Source organism: Schistocerca piceifrons, chromosome 3 (assembly GCF_021461385.2).
Source record: "Schistocerca piceifrons isolate TAMUIC-IGC-003096 chromosome 3, iqSchPice1.1, whole genome shotgun sequence".
NCBI classification, from domain to species: domain Eukaryota; kingdom Metazoa; phylum Arthropoda; class Insecta; order Orthoptera; family Acrididae; genus Schistocerca; species Schistocerca piceifrons.
In genome coordinates, this window is record NC_060140.1 from 68139215 (window position 1) to 68153419 (window position 14205).

General features: G+C 43.5%; 1 protein-coding gene across 1 annotated transcript in view; it reads right to left on the reverse strand.

The window, feature by feature from the left end:
* Nucleotides 1-14205, reverse strand: part of LOC124788397 (arylsulfatase B-like) — a 375465-nt gene that overhangs the window by 293473 nt on the left and 67787 nt on the right. Inside the window, 1 exon segment of the mRNA XM_047255663.1 lies at nucleotides 3241-3467. Coding sequence (XP_047111619.1) covers nucleotides 3241-3467 — 227 coding nt within the window.

Consider the following 14205-nt stretch of genomic DNA (forward strand, 5'->3'; position numbering starts at 1 on the left):
CGGATACAGGGATTAGTGGACACAGTGTTGTTGTAGCGAGACTGAATATTGTAGGCCCAAAATCATCCAAAAATAAACGAAAAATATACCTATTCAAAAAAGTGGGTAAAAATTCACTTGACGCCTTCCTGAGAGACAATCTCCACTCCTTCCAAATTAATGATATAAGTGTAGACAAGATGTGGCTTCAATACAGAGAAATAGTATCGGCAGATATTGAGAGATTTGTACCAAATAAATTAAGAAACGACGGAGATGACCCTCCTTCGTACACTAAACGGGTTAGAACACTGTTGCGGAAACAACGAAACAAACATGTGAAATTTAAACAGACGCAAAATCCCAAAGATTGGCTATCTTTTATAAAAGCTCGAAATTTAGCGCGGACTTCAATGCGGGATGCTTATAACAGTTTCCATAACGAAACTTTGACTCGAAACCTGGCAGAAAATCCAAGGAGATTCTGGTCTTATGTGAAGTATGTCAGCGGCAAGTAACCATCAATGCCTTCTCTGCGCGATAGCAAAGAAGACGCTATAGAAGACACTGCTGCCAAAGCAGAGTTACTAAACTGACCCTTCCGAAATGCCTTCACAAAAGAAGACGAAATAAATATACCAGAATTCGAATCAAGAACAGCTGCCAACGTAAGTAACGTAGAAGTAAATATCCTCGGAGTAGTGAAGCAACTTCAATCACTTAATAAAAGCAATCTTCTGGTCCAGAGTGTATACCAATTAGGTTCCTTTCAGAGCATGCTAATGCATTAGCTCCATACTTGACAATCATATACAACCGTTCGCTCGACGAAAGATCCGTACCCAAAGACTGGGAAGTTGCACAGGTCACACCAATATTCACGAAAGTTAGTAGGAGTAATCCACTTAATTACAGGCCGATATCATTAACGTCGATATGCAGCAGAATTCTGGAACATATATTTCCTCGAAGGAAACGGTCGATTGACACACAGTTAATATGAGCTTATAAAACATCGTTCTTGTGAAACACAACTAGCTCTTTATTCGCATGAAGTGCTGAGTGTTATAGACAAGGGATTTCAGATAGATTCCGTAATTTCTGGATTTCCAGAAGGATTTTTACACTGTACCATACAAGCGGCTTATAGTGAAATTGCGTGCTTGTGGAATGTCGTCTCAGTTATGTGACTGGATTTGTGACTTCCTGTCAGAGAGGTTACAGTTCGTACTAAATGACGGAAAGTCATCGATTGAAACAGAAGTGATTTCTGGCGTTCCGCAAGGTAGTATCATAGGTCCTTTGCTGTTCCTTATCTACATAAACGATTTGGGAGACAATCTGAGCAGCCGTCTTGAGTTGTTTGCAGATGACGCTGTCGTTTAGCAGGCTAATAAAGTCATCAGAAGATCAAAACAAGCTGCTTAATGGTTTACAAAAGATATCTGAATGCTGCGAAAGTTGGTAGTTGACGCTAAATAACGATAAGTGTTAGATCATCCACATGTGCTAAATGGAATCCGTTGAACTTCGGTTACACGATAAATCGGTCAAATATAAAGGCCGTAAATTCAACTAAATAACTAGGAATTACAATTACGAACACCTTAAATTGTAAGGAACACATAGAAAATGTTGTGGGGAAGGCTAACCAGAGACTGCGTTTTATTGGCAGAACACTTAGAAAATGTAACAGACCTACTAAGGAGACTGCCTACGTTACGCTTGTCCGTCCTATTTTAGAATAGAGCTGCGCGGTGTGGGATTCTTACCAAACAGGGCTGACGGAATACATGGAAAAAGTTCAAAGAAGGTCAGCACGTTTTGTATTATCGTGGAATATGGGAGAGAGTGGCACTGAAATGATATGGGGACTGGGCTGGACATCATTGAAAGAAAGGCATTTTTCGTTGCGACGGGATCTTCTCACGAAATTCAAATCACCAACTTTCTCCTCCGAATGCAAAAATGTTTTGTTGACACCGGCCTATATAGGGCGGAAAGATCATCGCGATAAAATAAGGGAAATCAGATCTCGTACGGATAGATACGGGTGTTCGTTCGTTCCGCTCGCTATAAGAGATTGGAATAACAGAGAATTGTGAAAGTGGTTCGATGAACCCTCTGCCAGGAACTTAAATGTGATTTGCAGAATATCCATGTAGATGTAGATGTAGATGAAATGACAGTTTTTCAATACTTCACTACAATCACAGTTCATTTTTGTCTGTGTTTCTAATAGGAAATTAGGAAAATGAATACCCGAGTGTCGTGTTAACAAAGTTGTAAAATTTCAGTATTTTATCTAAAACGGAATTTTTAAACTAACTATCAACAGGAGCGTAGTGCGCTAGATATACTAGATTATTGCTCTATTTCACAAACTAATCCGCCGTTGCACTAATAGTAGTAGACAACAGATGAATAAATTTGTGTTGAGGGCATTTATTCACTTCACCAACCATAATACTGCCTGTAATTTACCAACGTTATGGGAAGTTAAGACAGCAATGACAAGATGATGCGAGAGGTATTTGGCCGCCCTCCAATCCCATACGAAGTCAGTGAACTGTAGAAATCGTCCATGCACTTCGTAAATCCCTTTGACATACAGAGAGAAGGCGAGGAAAGACTTGGTTACGTCGCATCCACAATCAAAAATTTGAATGATTTGGCGACTTCCTCCCCATACTCGTCTTGCTTAGGTCACAGAAAAGTGAAGAGGTGTTCGAAAAAGCTGACCCATTTCAGTGAGTAAAATAATAACAATAAGATAAGTTTCCTTCAATTTACGTCTATGGTCACAAACTTTTTGTTAACAGATTACCGGTTTCGGTCTTTAATGATCATCATCAGATCACTTTCACAAAAACAAAGTCCTAATGTACTGGAGCCATAGTGCCATCGTAGAATCAATTCCAACATCGTCAAGTACATATAAATAACATCACATGCATTTATATGTACTTGACGATGCTGGTGCTGATTCCGCATTTAACATTTGACGATGACACTATGGGTGCAGTACGTTAGGACTTTGTTTTTATGAAACAGGTCTGATGATGGTCATTAAAGACCGAAACTGGTAATCTGTTAACAAAAAGTTTGTGATCATAGAAGTAAATTAAAAGAAACTTTTTACATATACGGGTAACTATTTTTTCGCGACGATGTCGCAGCTTGTGAAAATAACAATAAGAGATACCTGTTCAGCGTTGTGGCTGCTGAAATATGCTGTAAGAAATGTGTGGGAGTACTCACGGAGGCCTGTACGGTGTGATCGTAGTAGTCCTGAAAGCCGTTCCAGAAGCCGAAGTGGGAGTCGAAGCCGCGGTAGGTGGGCGTGTACTCCTTCTTGAAGAAACCCAGGTGCCACTTGCCGACGGCGTGCGTCACGTAGCCGAGCCCCCGCAGGCGCTGTGGGAGCAGCGTCTCGTTCAGAGGAAGGCCCCACGGTTCCGGCTCCAGGATCACCAGGTGCTGCATGCCTGGAAAGCGCCGTGGCGTCATTTAAACAACGGCTCAGCAGGTACACTGAAGGAAGAAGAACATCGCAACACCAAAAAGCACTTAAGGGGGGTAGGACGTCAAATGGGCCGACTTGGAGCAGGAGAGGCACCACAGGAAGTCGGCCAGTTTGACGTCCTGCTCCCCCGTAACATAGCAAGATCTTAGGTAATGTAAACGCGAAATAAGCTATTTCAGATGCGAAGTGGCGGTATCATAATAACCGGCGTAAGTGTCAGGCTGTTGAATGGAAGCATGCAAACGTACATGCATTGTGTTGTACAGGTGGCGATATCAGTTTGTAGGACGAATTTGCATGCCTGTTGCACTTGGTCGGTCGATACAGGGACGGTTAATGCTGTCTGTCAATGACGCTAAAGTTATGGCACGACGATGTCCATTACGTGCGCGACTGGAGACCTGCTGATCGAGCAGGCCAAGGCAGAGCATGTTGGATTATAACAGCAGTATATGGCCGAGCATTATCCTGTTGGAAAACGCCCACTGAAATGCAGTTCGTGAATGGTAGCACAACAGGTCGAATCACCAGACTGACGTACGAATTTGCAGTGAAGGTGCTTGGCGTAACAACGAGATTGCTCCTCCTGTCATAGATAGTCGCACTACACACCATTATTCCTAGTCTAGGTCCAGTGTGTCTAGCACGCATACAAGGTGGATGCAGGTCCTCAACTGGCCTACTTCTAATCAATAGACGGCCATAACTGACAACGAGGCAAAACCAGATTTCATCACAAAACAGAACGGACCTCTACTCTGTCCTCCAATGGGCTCTCGCTTGACACCATTGAAGTCGCCAATGGCGGTTGTTTGGAGTCAGTGGAATGCCCGGTACAGGACGTCCGGCTTGGAGCTGTCCTTAGAGTAACCGATTTGTAACAGTTCGCTGTGTCACTGTGGAGCCAACCGCTGCTCTAATAGCCGCTACAGATGCGTCAGAGCGACTGCCAAACACGATGGTCTTCGCTCCCGGTAGCCCGGAGCCCTGTCTTCTTGCGACCATTCCTTCTTATGACCACCACTGCCGACAGTCACGTAAAGTGGCTATGTACCTGTTACGTCTTTCTGTAACATCGCAGAAGGAACGTCCAGCATCTCTTAGCCCGACCTCGTTTATGCTCATTGAGGTACTGGTAATGCGTCTTTGTCGCTTAAAGGTATATTTGGCTAATATCAAAGGTAACTAACGCTCAAGACCATTACAGCGTTTATTTAAAGAAAATCTGATTTTCATCCTCACAGTGGCGCTACTAGAACCATCCTTATGCGACACCCGCTGAATCTGAACACATATCATCTTTCCGACGTAGAAACACGCCGACCAACTTTCTTTTATGTCGCAAAACTCCTTTTTAGTGTTGTGATTTTCTTTCCGTAAGTGCATAATAGATCTGGATAGCACATGGGAGAACAGATTTAGTAACAGTTAGTTTGTTTGGAATATCATCTACCGCATCAGTTGTTACAGCCATTACTCGATTTTTTGCTGCTTAGGCGTGCTCCAGTTTGATAGTTACAACAAACCCCACTTTGCCATTACTGTCAAAGCATCATCATTCGTGATTCTATAAGTACAGGATAAATAAAAGCCGGCCGAAGTGGCCGTGCGGTTAAAGGCGCTGCAGCCTGGAATTGCAAGACCGCTACGGTCGCAGGTTCGAATCCTGCCTCGGGCATGAATGTTTGTGATGTCCTTAGGTTAGTTAGGTTTAACTAGTTCTAAGTTCTAGGGGACTAATGACCTCAGCAGTTGAGTCCCATAGTGCTCAGAGCCATTTGAACCATTTTTTTGATAAATAAAAATTGCTGCGCCTGGATTCTCATTTTCACGTATTTCGGAACAGGCAGGCTTAAAAAAAAATAAATAAATAAAAAATAAAAAAATAAATAAAAAAAAATCGAATGCAACCTCTGAGCCACTCTAGTTGCCTGCTGGGAATGGACGATAGAACTTTATTCCACGATCATCAAGATTCGAACAGGCTACTTCCGAGCTGAGCGCCATCACACGGGCTCGTGTTAATAACCTCGGCTAGAATTTTTCTTATTTAGCCAAGTTTATTATGTTTTCTTGCTTTCGGCTAGTCAGTTACATTCGTGTTACGACTCTCCACTGTTAGCTGTTATGGAGCTTCTGTCATGGAGAGGAATAAGTAACATTATGAAACTCCCTGGCAGATTAAAACTGTGTGCCGGACCGAGACTAGAACTCGAGACCTTTGCCTTTCGCGGGCAAGTGCTCTACCAACTGAGCTACCCAAGCATGACTCACACCCAGTCCTCAAAGCCTTACTTCTGCCAGTACCTCGTCTCCTACCTTCCAAATTTTACAGAAGCTCTGCTGCGAACCTTCCAGAACTAGCACTCTTGAAAGAAGGGATATTGCGGAGACTTGGCCAGGAAGTTTCATATCAGCGCACACTCCACTGCAGAGTAAAAATCTCATTCAAGTAACCTTACGATGCCTTCTCAGAAATTATGTACACGATAACAATAAATCTACAGAGAAGTTGCAGTAACTTAAGGTGTGCCGCAGGAAAGAGTGTTGGGATCTTGCTGTTCATGTTGTATAGCAATGACCCTGCAGGCAATATTAATAGTAGCGTCCGGACTTTCGAAGATGTTGCTGTTATCTATAAAGAAATAATAACTGGAAAATGGTGCACTGATACTAAGTCAGATGTCGATAAGATTTTAAAGTGATCCAAAAATTGGCAACTTTCTTTAAACTTTCATAAACGTAAAATTTTGTAGTTCACAAAGCGGAAAACGTAATATGCTGTAACTACAATATCCATCAGTCACAATTGTGATCGGTCAACTGACACAAAAACCTAGCTGAAAGTGAAGAAGATCTTGTAGTCCTACTGAATAGAATGGATAAAGCTATGGGGGAAGAGTATAATGAGAATTAATAAAGCAAAAACAAAAGTAATGGTATGCGACTAAATAGATCAAGTGAATGTCCAAGTACATGTAGGCAATGAACTTCTAGAAACAAGTTGATAAATTTACTTATCTGGGCAGTAATGTTACCAGGGATGGAAGGAGCAAGGCAGAAGTGAGAAGTAGAATTGCTCAAGCAAAGGCTGCTTTTAACAAGAAGAAAACCATCTTAACATCTAAGAGCATCAGCCTTGAAATCAGGAAAAGATTTTTGAAATCATATGTGTGGAATGTGGCATGCTATGGGTGTGAAACGTGAACTCTCGGGACAGAGGAGAACCAGAAGCTAAATACTTTTGAAATGTGGTGCTATAGACGCATGCTCAAAATAAAATGTACCGACAAGGTCCCAAACGAAGTGGTTCTGGAAAGAGCGGTTGAGAGGAGAAGTTTCCGGAGTTTCATTGTTAAAAGAAGAGTGCAATTTACAGGCTATCTATTAAGACGTAAAGGACTCCTGAACACAATCATAGAGGGATATGTCGAGGGAAAAAGACCAAGAGGAAGACCACGACTGAGGTACATGGATCAAATCGTGAGCTGCCATTGTAGCTGTTGCAAACCTATCCTTGGATTGACCACTACAGAAGAAGAATAACCTGTAGGAACATGAAATTCGAAGGTCGTATGGACTGAGTCATAGTTAAAACAGGTTGAAGACTTCCGTCTGTTTGTAGAAAACTAGTGAAATGCTATTAGCCTGCAAAAGACTTTGTTTGCAAAACACCTGTGCGACCTGTCCTGGAATAAAGCTTAATTGTGTAGGAACCACAAGACTAAGAGGGTATACTAATCGTGTATAAAGATGGACAGGACGAGTGGTCAGGGAGATGCGGAAGAAGCTAAACTGGAAAATGTTTAAAAACAGACGGGAACTATTCTATGAATGCCTAGTTAGGAGAAGTTTGAAGAACCAACTTTATATGATGAATCTAGGAATATATTACACGCCCCCTAACGATACGTATCGCTGCCGTTGGGTTCGTGAAGACAAGACTGTGGTAATTACAGCGAGCAATGATTCTTGCCGTATTCCCCACGAGAATGGAGCGGAGGGAAGTCCTAATAACAGGTACAACGTCAAGTACCCCCCGACGCGTACTTGACAGTGGGTTACACAGCGTGGATGTAGGTGTATGTTTCTGTCTCTCGTCATCAGCTAGGTGGCAAAACTTACAGGTTGGTGTAAATCAGAAAGAAATTAACTGTCATGTGTAGTGGTGTAAAATGCCTGGGTATTTTAAAGTTGGGACAAACGCACCAGATAAATGCCCGAGTATTTACTCATTTTAAAGACTAATTAATAAGTGGTGCTCATAAAAAGAATTTTAAGATGCTATTTTGTGTAGAAAAGTGTGTTTTGTAGCAGTACTTAGTGGTTGAGTAATCAAGCTGAAAAAGTTACTTGAGAGTTAGGGAAGAGTTCTTAGGGGAAATAATTTGGACTGCTAACAACTTTTTACATCCTTAATAAGGTCAACTTTTTCTTGACAGCACTGTGGTCATACGGAAGTAGATAAAGGAAGAATCAGAGTAAAAAATGATTCAAATGGCTCTGAGCACTATGGGTCTTAACATCTGAGGTCATCAGTCCCGTAGAACTTAGAACAACTTAAATCTAACTAACCTAAGGACATGACACACATTCAAGTTCGAGGCAGGATTCGAACCAGCAACCGTAGCAGTCCTGTGGTTCCGGACTGAAGCGCCTAGAACCGCTCGAAGGATCAGAGTAGAAAACTATAGTCTTATACAAATATTGACACATGTGACAATAAATCACGTTTTTTTTCTTGTCCCAAAACAGTTTAACATTTAATAAAACCATGTATCATCAAGTGTGTGTGTGTGTGTGTGTGTGTGTGTGTGTGTATGAGGGAGAGAAAGAGAGAGAGAGAGAGAGAGAGAGAGAGAGAGAGAGAGAGAGGGGGGGGGGAGAGAGAGAGAGACTGAGAATGAAGAGTAGAACTGGTAAAAAGAAAAAGGAGATTATAAATGATAAGCAGCTGTCAGAATCTTGATATCGCATGTTGGAATACTAGTAAAAAATGTGCTTCCGCTTCTTTCCTTTCATTCTTAGTAATAACAGCAATGAATGATACATGTAGGTTTAAGTGTAAACACTTAGTAACTTTCAGTATCGGCGGTGTCGTCACCTGCCTTATTTTAATTGGCAAATTATACAGTCTTGCAGTAACACTTTAAAACGACCGGCCCACATCACTAGTCGTGTGGCACTGTTTGCAAGAGCACCCCGACGGGTAATTCATCAGCGTCGGACTACAATGAGGCGACAAACATCATGGGATAGCGATATGCACATATACATACGGCAGCTGTATCACGTACACGAGGTATAAAAGGGCAGTGCAAATGTTCAAATGTGTGTGAATTCCTAAGGGACCAAACTGCTGAAGTCATCGGTCCCTAAACTAGCAGACTACTTAAACTACGAGGTGCATTCAAGTTCTAAGGCCTCCGATTTTTTTTCTGTTTAACTACTCACCCGAAATCGATGAAACTGGCGTTACTTCTTGACGTAATCGCCCTGCAGACATTTTTCACAACGCTGACGCCATGATTCCATGGCAGCGGCGAAGGCTTCTTTAGGAGTCTGTTTTGACCACTGGAAAATCGCTGGGGCAATAGCAGCACGGCTGGTGAATGTGCGGCCACGGAGAGTGTCTTTCATTGTTGGAAAAAGCCAAAAGTCACTAGGAGCCAGGTCAGGTGAGTAGGGAGCATGAGGAATCACTTCAAAGTTGTTATCACGAAGAAACTATTGCGTAACGTTAGCTCGATGTGCTGGTGCGTTGTCTTGGTGAAGCAGCACACGCGCAGCCCTTCCCGGACGCTTTTGTTGCAGTGCAGAAAGGAATTTGTTCTTCAAAACATTTTCGTAGGATGCACCTGTTACCGTAGTGCCCTTTGGAACGCAGTGGGTAAGGATTACGCCCTCGCTGTCCCAGAACATAGACACCATCATTTTTTAGCACTGGCGGTTACCCGAAATTTTTTTGGTGGAGGTGAATCTGTGTGCTTCCATTGAGCTGACTGGCGCTTTGTTTCTGGATTGAAAAATGGCATCCACGTCTCATGCATTGTCACAACCCACTAAAAGAAAGTCCCATTCATGCTGTCGTTGCGCGTCAACATTGCTCGGCAACATGTCACACGGACAGCCATGTGGTCGTACATCAGCATTCGTGGCACCCACCTGGATGACACTTTTCGCATTTTCAGGTCGTCATGCAGGATTGTGTGCACAGAACCCACAGAAATGCCAACTCTGGAGGCGATCTGTTCAACAGTCATTCGGCGATCCCCCAAAACAATTCTCTCCACTTTCTCGATCATGTCGTCAGACCGGCTTGTGCGAGCTCGAGGTTGTTTTCGGTTTGTTGTCACACAATGTTCTGCCTTCATTAAACTGTCGCACCCACGAATGCACTTTCGACACATCCATAACTCCATCATCACATGTCTCCTTCAACTGTCGATGAATTTCAATTGGTTTCACACCACGCAAATTCAGAAAACGGATGATTGCACGCTGTTCAAGTAAGGAAAATGTCGCCATTTTAAGTATTTAAAACAGTTCTCATTCTCGCCGCTGGCAGTAAAATTCCATCTGCCGTACGGTGCTGCCATCTCTGGGACGTACTGACAATGACCGCGGCCTCATTTTAAAACAATTCGCATGTTTCTATCTCTTTCCAGTCCGGAGAAAAAAAAATCGGAGGCCTTAGAACTTGAATGCACCTCGTAACTTACGCTAAGGACAACACACACACACCCATGCCCGAGGGAGGACTCGAAGCTCCGGTGGGAGGAACCGCGCCATTCGTGACATGGCGCCTCTAGCCGCGCGGCCACTCCGCGCGGCGGGGCAGTGCATTGGCGGAGCTGTCATATGTACACATGTGATCCATGTGATATGGTCGCACGACTGGAATTAATAGATGTGTAGCGTGTATTGATAGCTGGAGCTAGATGCATGGGACATTCCATTTCGGGAATCGTTAGAGAATCCGATATTCTGAGATGCACAGTGTCAAGAGTGTCGCCGAGAATGCGAACATTTCACGCATTCCCTCTGACTAAGGAGGACGCAGTGGCCGACGGCCGACGCTTCACGACGGCGAGCAGCCGCGTCTGCGTAAAGTTGTCAGTGCTAACTGTGGGCTCCTGCCCACTCGTCTCTTATAGGGTGCGTAAAGGAAATCGGAGAAAGACGAAGGTAATGAGAAGTAGTAGAAATGAGAACGGCGAGAAACTTAACATCAAGATTGATGGTCACGAAGTCAATGAAGTTAAGGAATTCTGCTACCCAGGCAGTAAAATAACCAATGACGGACGGAGCAAGGAGGACATCAAAAGCAGACTTGCTATGGCAAAAAAGGCATTTCTGGCCAAGAGAAGTCCATTAATATCAAATACCGGCCTTAATTTGAGGAAGACATTTCTGAGGATGTACGTCTGGAGTACAGCATTGTATGGTAGTGAAACATGGACTGTGGGAAAACCGGAACAGAAGAGAATCGAAGCATTTGAGATGTGGTGCTATAGACGAATGTTGAAAAATAGGTGGACTGATAAGGTACGGAATGAGGAGGTTCTACGCAGAATCGGAGACGAAAGGAATATGTGGAAAACACTGATAAAGGAGAAGGGACAGGATGATAGGACATCTGGTAAGACATGAGGGAATGACTTCCATGGTACTAGAGGGAGCTGTAGAGGGCAGAAACTGTAGAGGAAGACAGAGATTGGAACACGTCAAGCAAATAATTGAGGACGTAGGTTGCAAGTGCTACTCTAAGATGAAGAGGAATTCGTGGCGGGCCGCATAAAACCAGTAAGTAGACTGATGACTAAAAAAAAAAAAAAAAAAAAAAAAAGGATGCTCCTATCTATCTATAAAACAATACAAGCAAATCACGTTAATGCTTTTTATTACAATTAAGTGGATTGACAGTACTTTGGTTTACAAGAACGTGTCGCGAGCTACTGGTGACGTGCAAATAGTGTCCTTCGTTATATTCAAAGTCTATGCAAGTTATTCACACTCGCTCATGAGTCAGTGCTATCGTTAATATCAAATGGTTCAAATGGCTCTGAGCACTGTGCGACTTAACTTCTGAGGTCATCAGTCGCCTCGAACTTAGAACTAATTAAACCTAACTAACCTAAGGACATCACACACACATCCATGCCCGAGGCAGGATTCGAACCTGCAACCGGAGCGGTCGCTCGGCTCCAGACTGTAGCGCCTAGAACCGCACGGACACTCCGACCGGCTATCGTTAATATCACTGCTCCTCAATGCCTCTCTGCTTGTGTCCGTCTTCTCTCCGAGGCTGGCAGGAGCGGCGCTTATGTTCTCTTCTTGTAGAGGCCGCTCCTGTCGTGGTGCGGTCCTAGTCAGCGGTCCACTGGCTGACGTCGTCTCACAGCCTTCTCTGCTCTAGCATTCTTCATCTTCGTGTTGGCGCTTTTCGTTACGCCGAAACAGTAACAGACAAAAAACACTGCATGAAACGGCCAGAGACATCAATGTAGGACGTACTACTAACTTATACATTAGGATAGTGCGACGAAATCTGGCGTTAATGTCCTGTAGGAGTGTTTGCCTTTGTTGACATTGCGACACCCCCTTCAGCGCCTCCCCTGGGCTCGTGACATGGGTGGAACCTAGACGACTGGTAAGCCGTAGCCTGTTAGATGAGTGCCTATTTCAGTTGGTAAGATCTAATGGTAAGTTTCGAGTGTGGTGAGGAGACCTCGAAGCCACGGACCAAAGTTGTCAACAAGGCACTGTAGAAGCTGATTCCGGACGCTGTGGCCGAGCGGTTCTAGGCGCTTCAGTCCGAAACCGCGCTGCTGCTACGGTCAAAGGTTCAAATCCTGCCTCGGGTATGTGTGTGATGTCCTTAGGTTAGTTAGGTTTAAGTGAGCCGGTTCGAATCCTCCCTTGGGCGTAGATGTGTGTGATGTCTTTAGGTTAGTTAGGTTTAAGTAGTTCTAAATGTAGGGAACTGATGACCTCAGATGTTCAGCCCAATACTGCTTACAGCCATTTCAACCAAGCAAGCTGCTGATGGCTCCATAATGGTATGGGCTGTGTTTACATGGAACGGACTGCGTCACTGACTACAATTTGTAATGTTCACCAACTTGGAGATCATTTGTAGGCATTCATGGACTTCAAGTCCCAAACAACGATGGGATTTTTATGGATGACAATAGATCATGTCACTGGGCCACAAATGTTCAAGACTGATTTGAAGGATATTCTGCACAATTCGAGCAAATGATTTAGCCAACCAGGTCGCCCGACATGAATCGTGTCGAACTTTTATGTGACTTTTTCGATAAGTCATTTTGTGCACAAAACCCTAATGGACGCGCGGAAAATGCTGAATACCTATTGGCCAAAATGTTAAGCAGCCAATCAGATCATCTCGAGCACTTCTACATTCGCGGTATTTCTAATATCAGCCAATCACTTTACCACAAGTAACTTACACTAGAAATCTCGTAATTCCGAAACTAAATAAAATAAAATAAAACAAAATACTATCCTTTTCCACAAAATAAATTACTAACACATGAATCCATGAACCATGGACCTTGCCGTTGGTGGGGAGGCTTGCGCGACTCAGCGATACAGATGGCCGTACCGTAGGTGCAACCACAACGGAGGGGTATCTGTTGAGAGACCAGACAAACGTGTGGTTCCTGAAGAGGGGTAGCAGCCTTTTCAGTAGTTGCAGGGGCAACAGTCTGGATGATTGATGGGTCTGGCCCTGTAACACTAACCAAAACGGTCTTGCTGTGCTGGTACTGCGATCGGCTGAAAGCAAGGGGAAACTACAGCCGTTATTTTTCCCGAGGGCATGCAACTTTACTGTATGGTTAAATGACGATGGCGTCCTCTTGGGTAAAATATTCGGGAGATAAAATAGTCCCCCATTCGGATCTCCGGGCGGGGACTGCTCAAGAGGACGTGGTTATCAGGAGAAAGAAAACTGGCGTTCTACGGATTAGAGCGTGGAATGTCAGATCCCTTAGTCGGGCAGGTAGGTTACAAAATTTAAAAAGGGGAATGGGTAAGTTAAAGTTAGATATAGCGGGAAACAGTGAAATTCGGTGGCAGGGGGAACAAGACTTTTGGTCAGGTGAATACAGGGTTATAAATACTAAATCAAATAGGGGTAAGGAGTAGGTTTAATAATGAATAAGAAATAGGAGTGCGGGTAAGCTACTACAAACAGCATAGTGAACGCATTATTGTGGCCAAGATAGACACGAAGCCCATGCCTACTACAGTAGTACTAGTTTATATGCCAACTTGCACTGCAGATGATGAAGAAATTGATGAAATGTATGATGAGATAAAAGAAATTATTCAGGTAGTGAAGGGAGACGAAAATTTAATAGTCATGCGTGACTGGAATTCGAGAGTAGGAAAATGGAGAGAAGGAAACGTAGTGGGTGAATATGGATTGGGGCTAAGAAATGAAAGAGGAAGCCGTCTGGTAGAATTTTGCACAGAGCATAACTTAGTCATAGCTAACACTTGGTTCAAGAATCATAAGAGAAGTTTGTATACCTGGAAGTATCCTCTAGATACTAGAAGGTATCAGATAGATTATATAATGGTAAGACAGAGATTTAGGAACCAGGTTTTAAATTTTAAGACATTTCCAGGGGCAGATGTGGACTCTGATCACAATCTATTGGTTACGA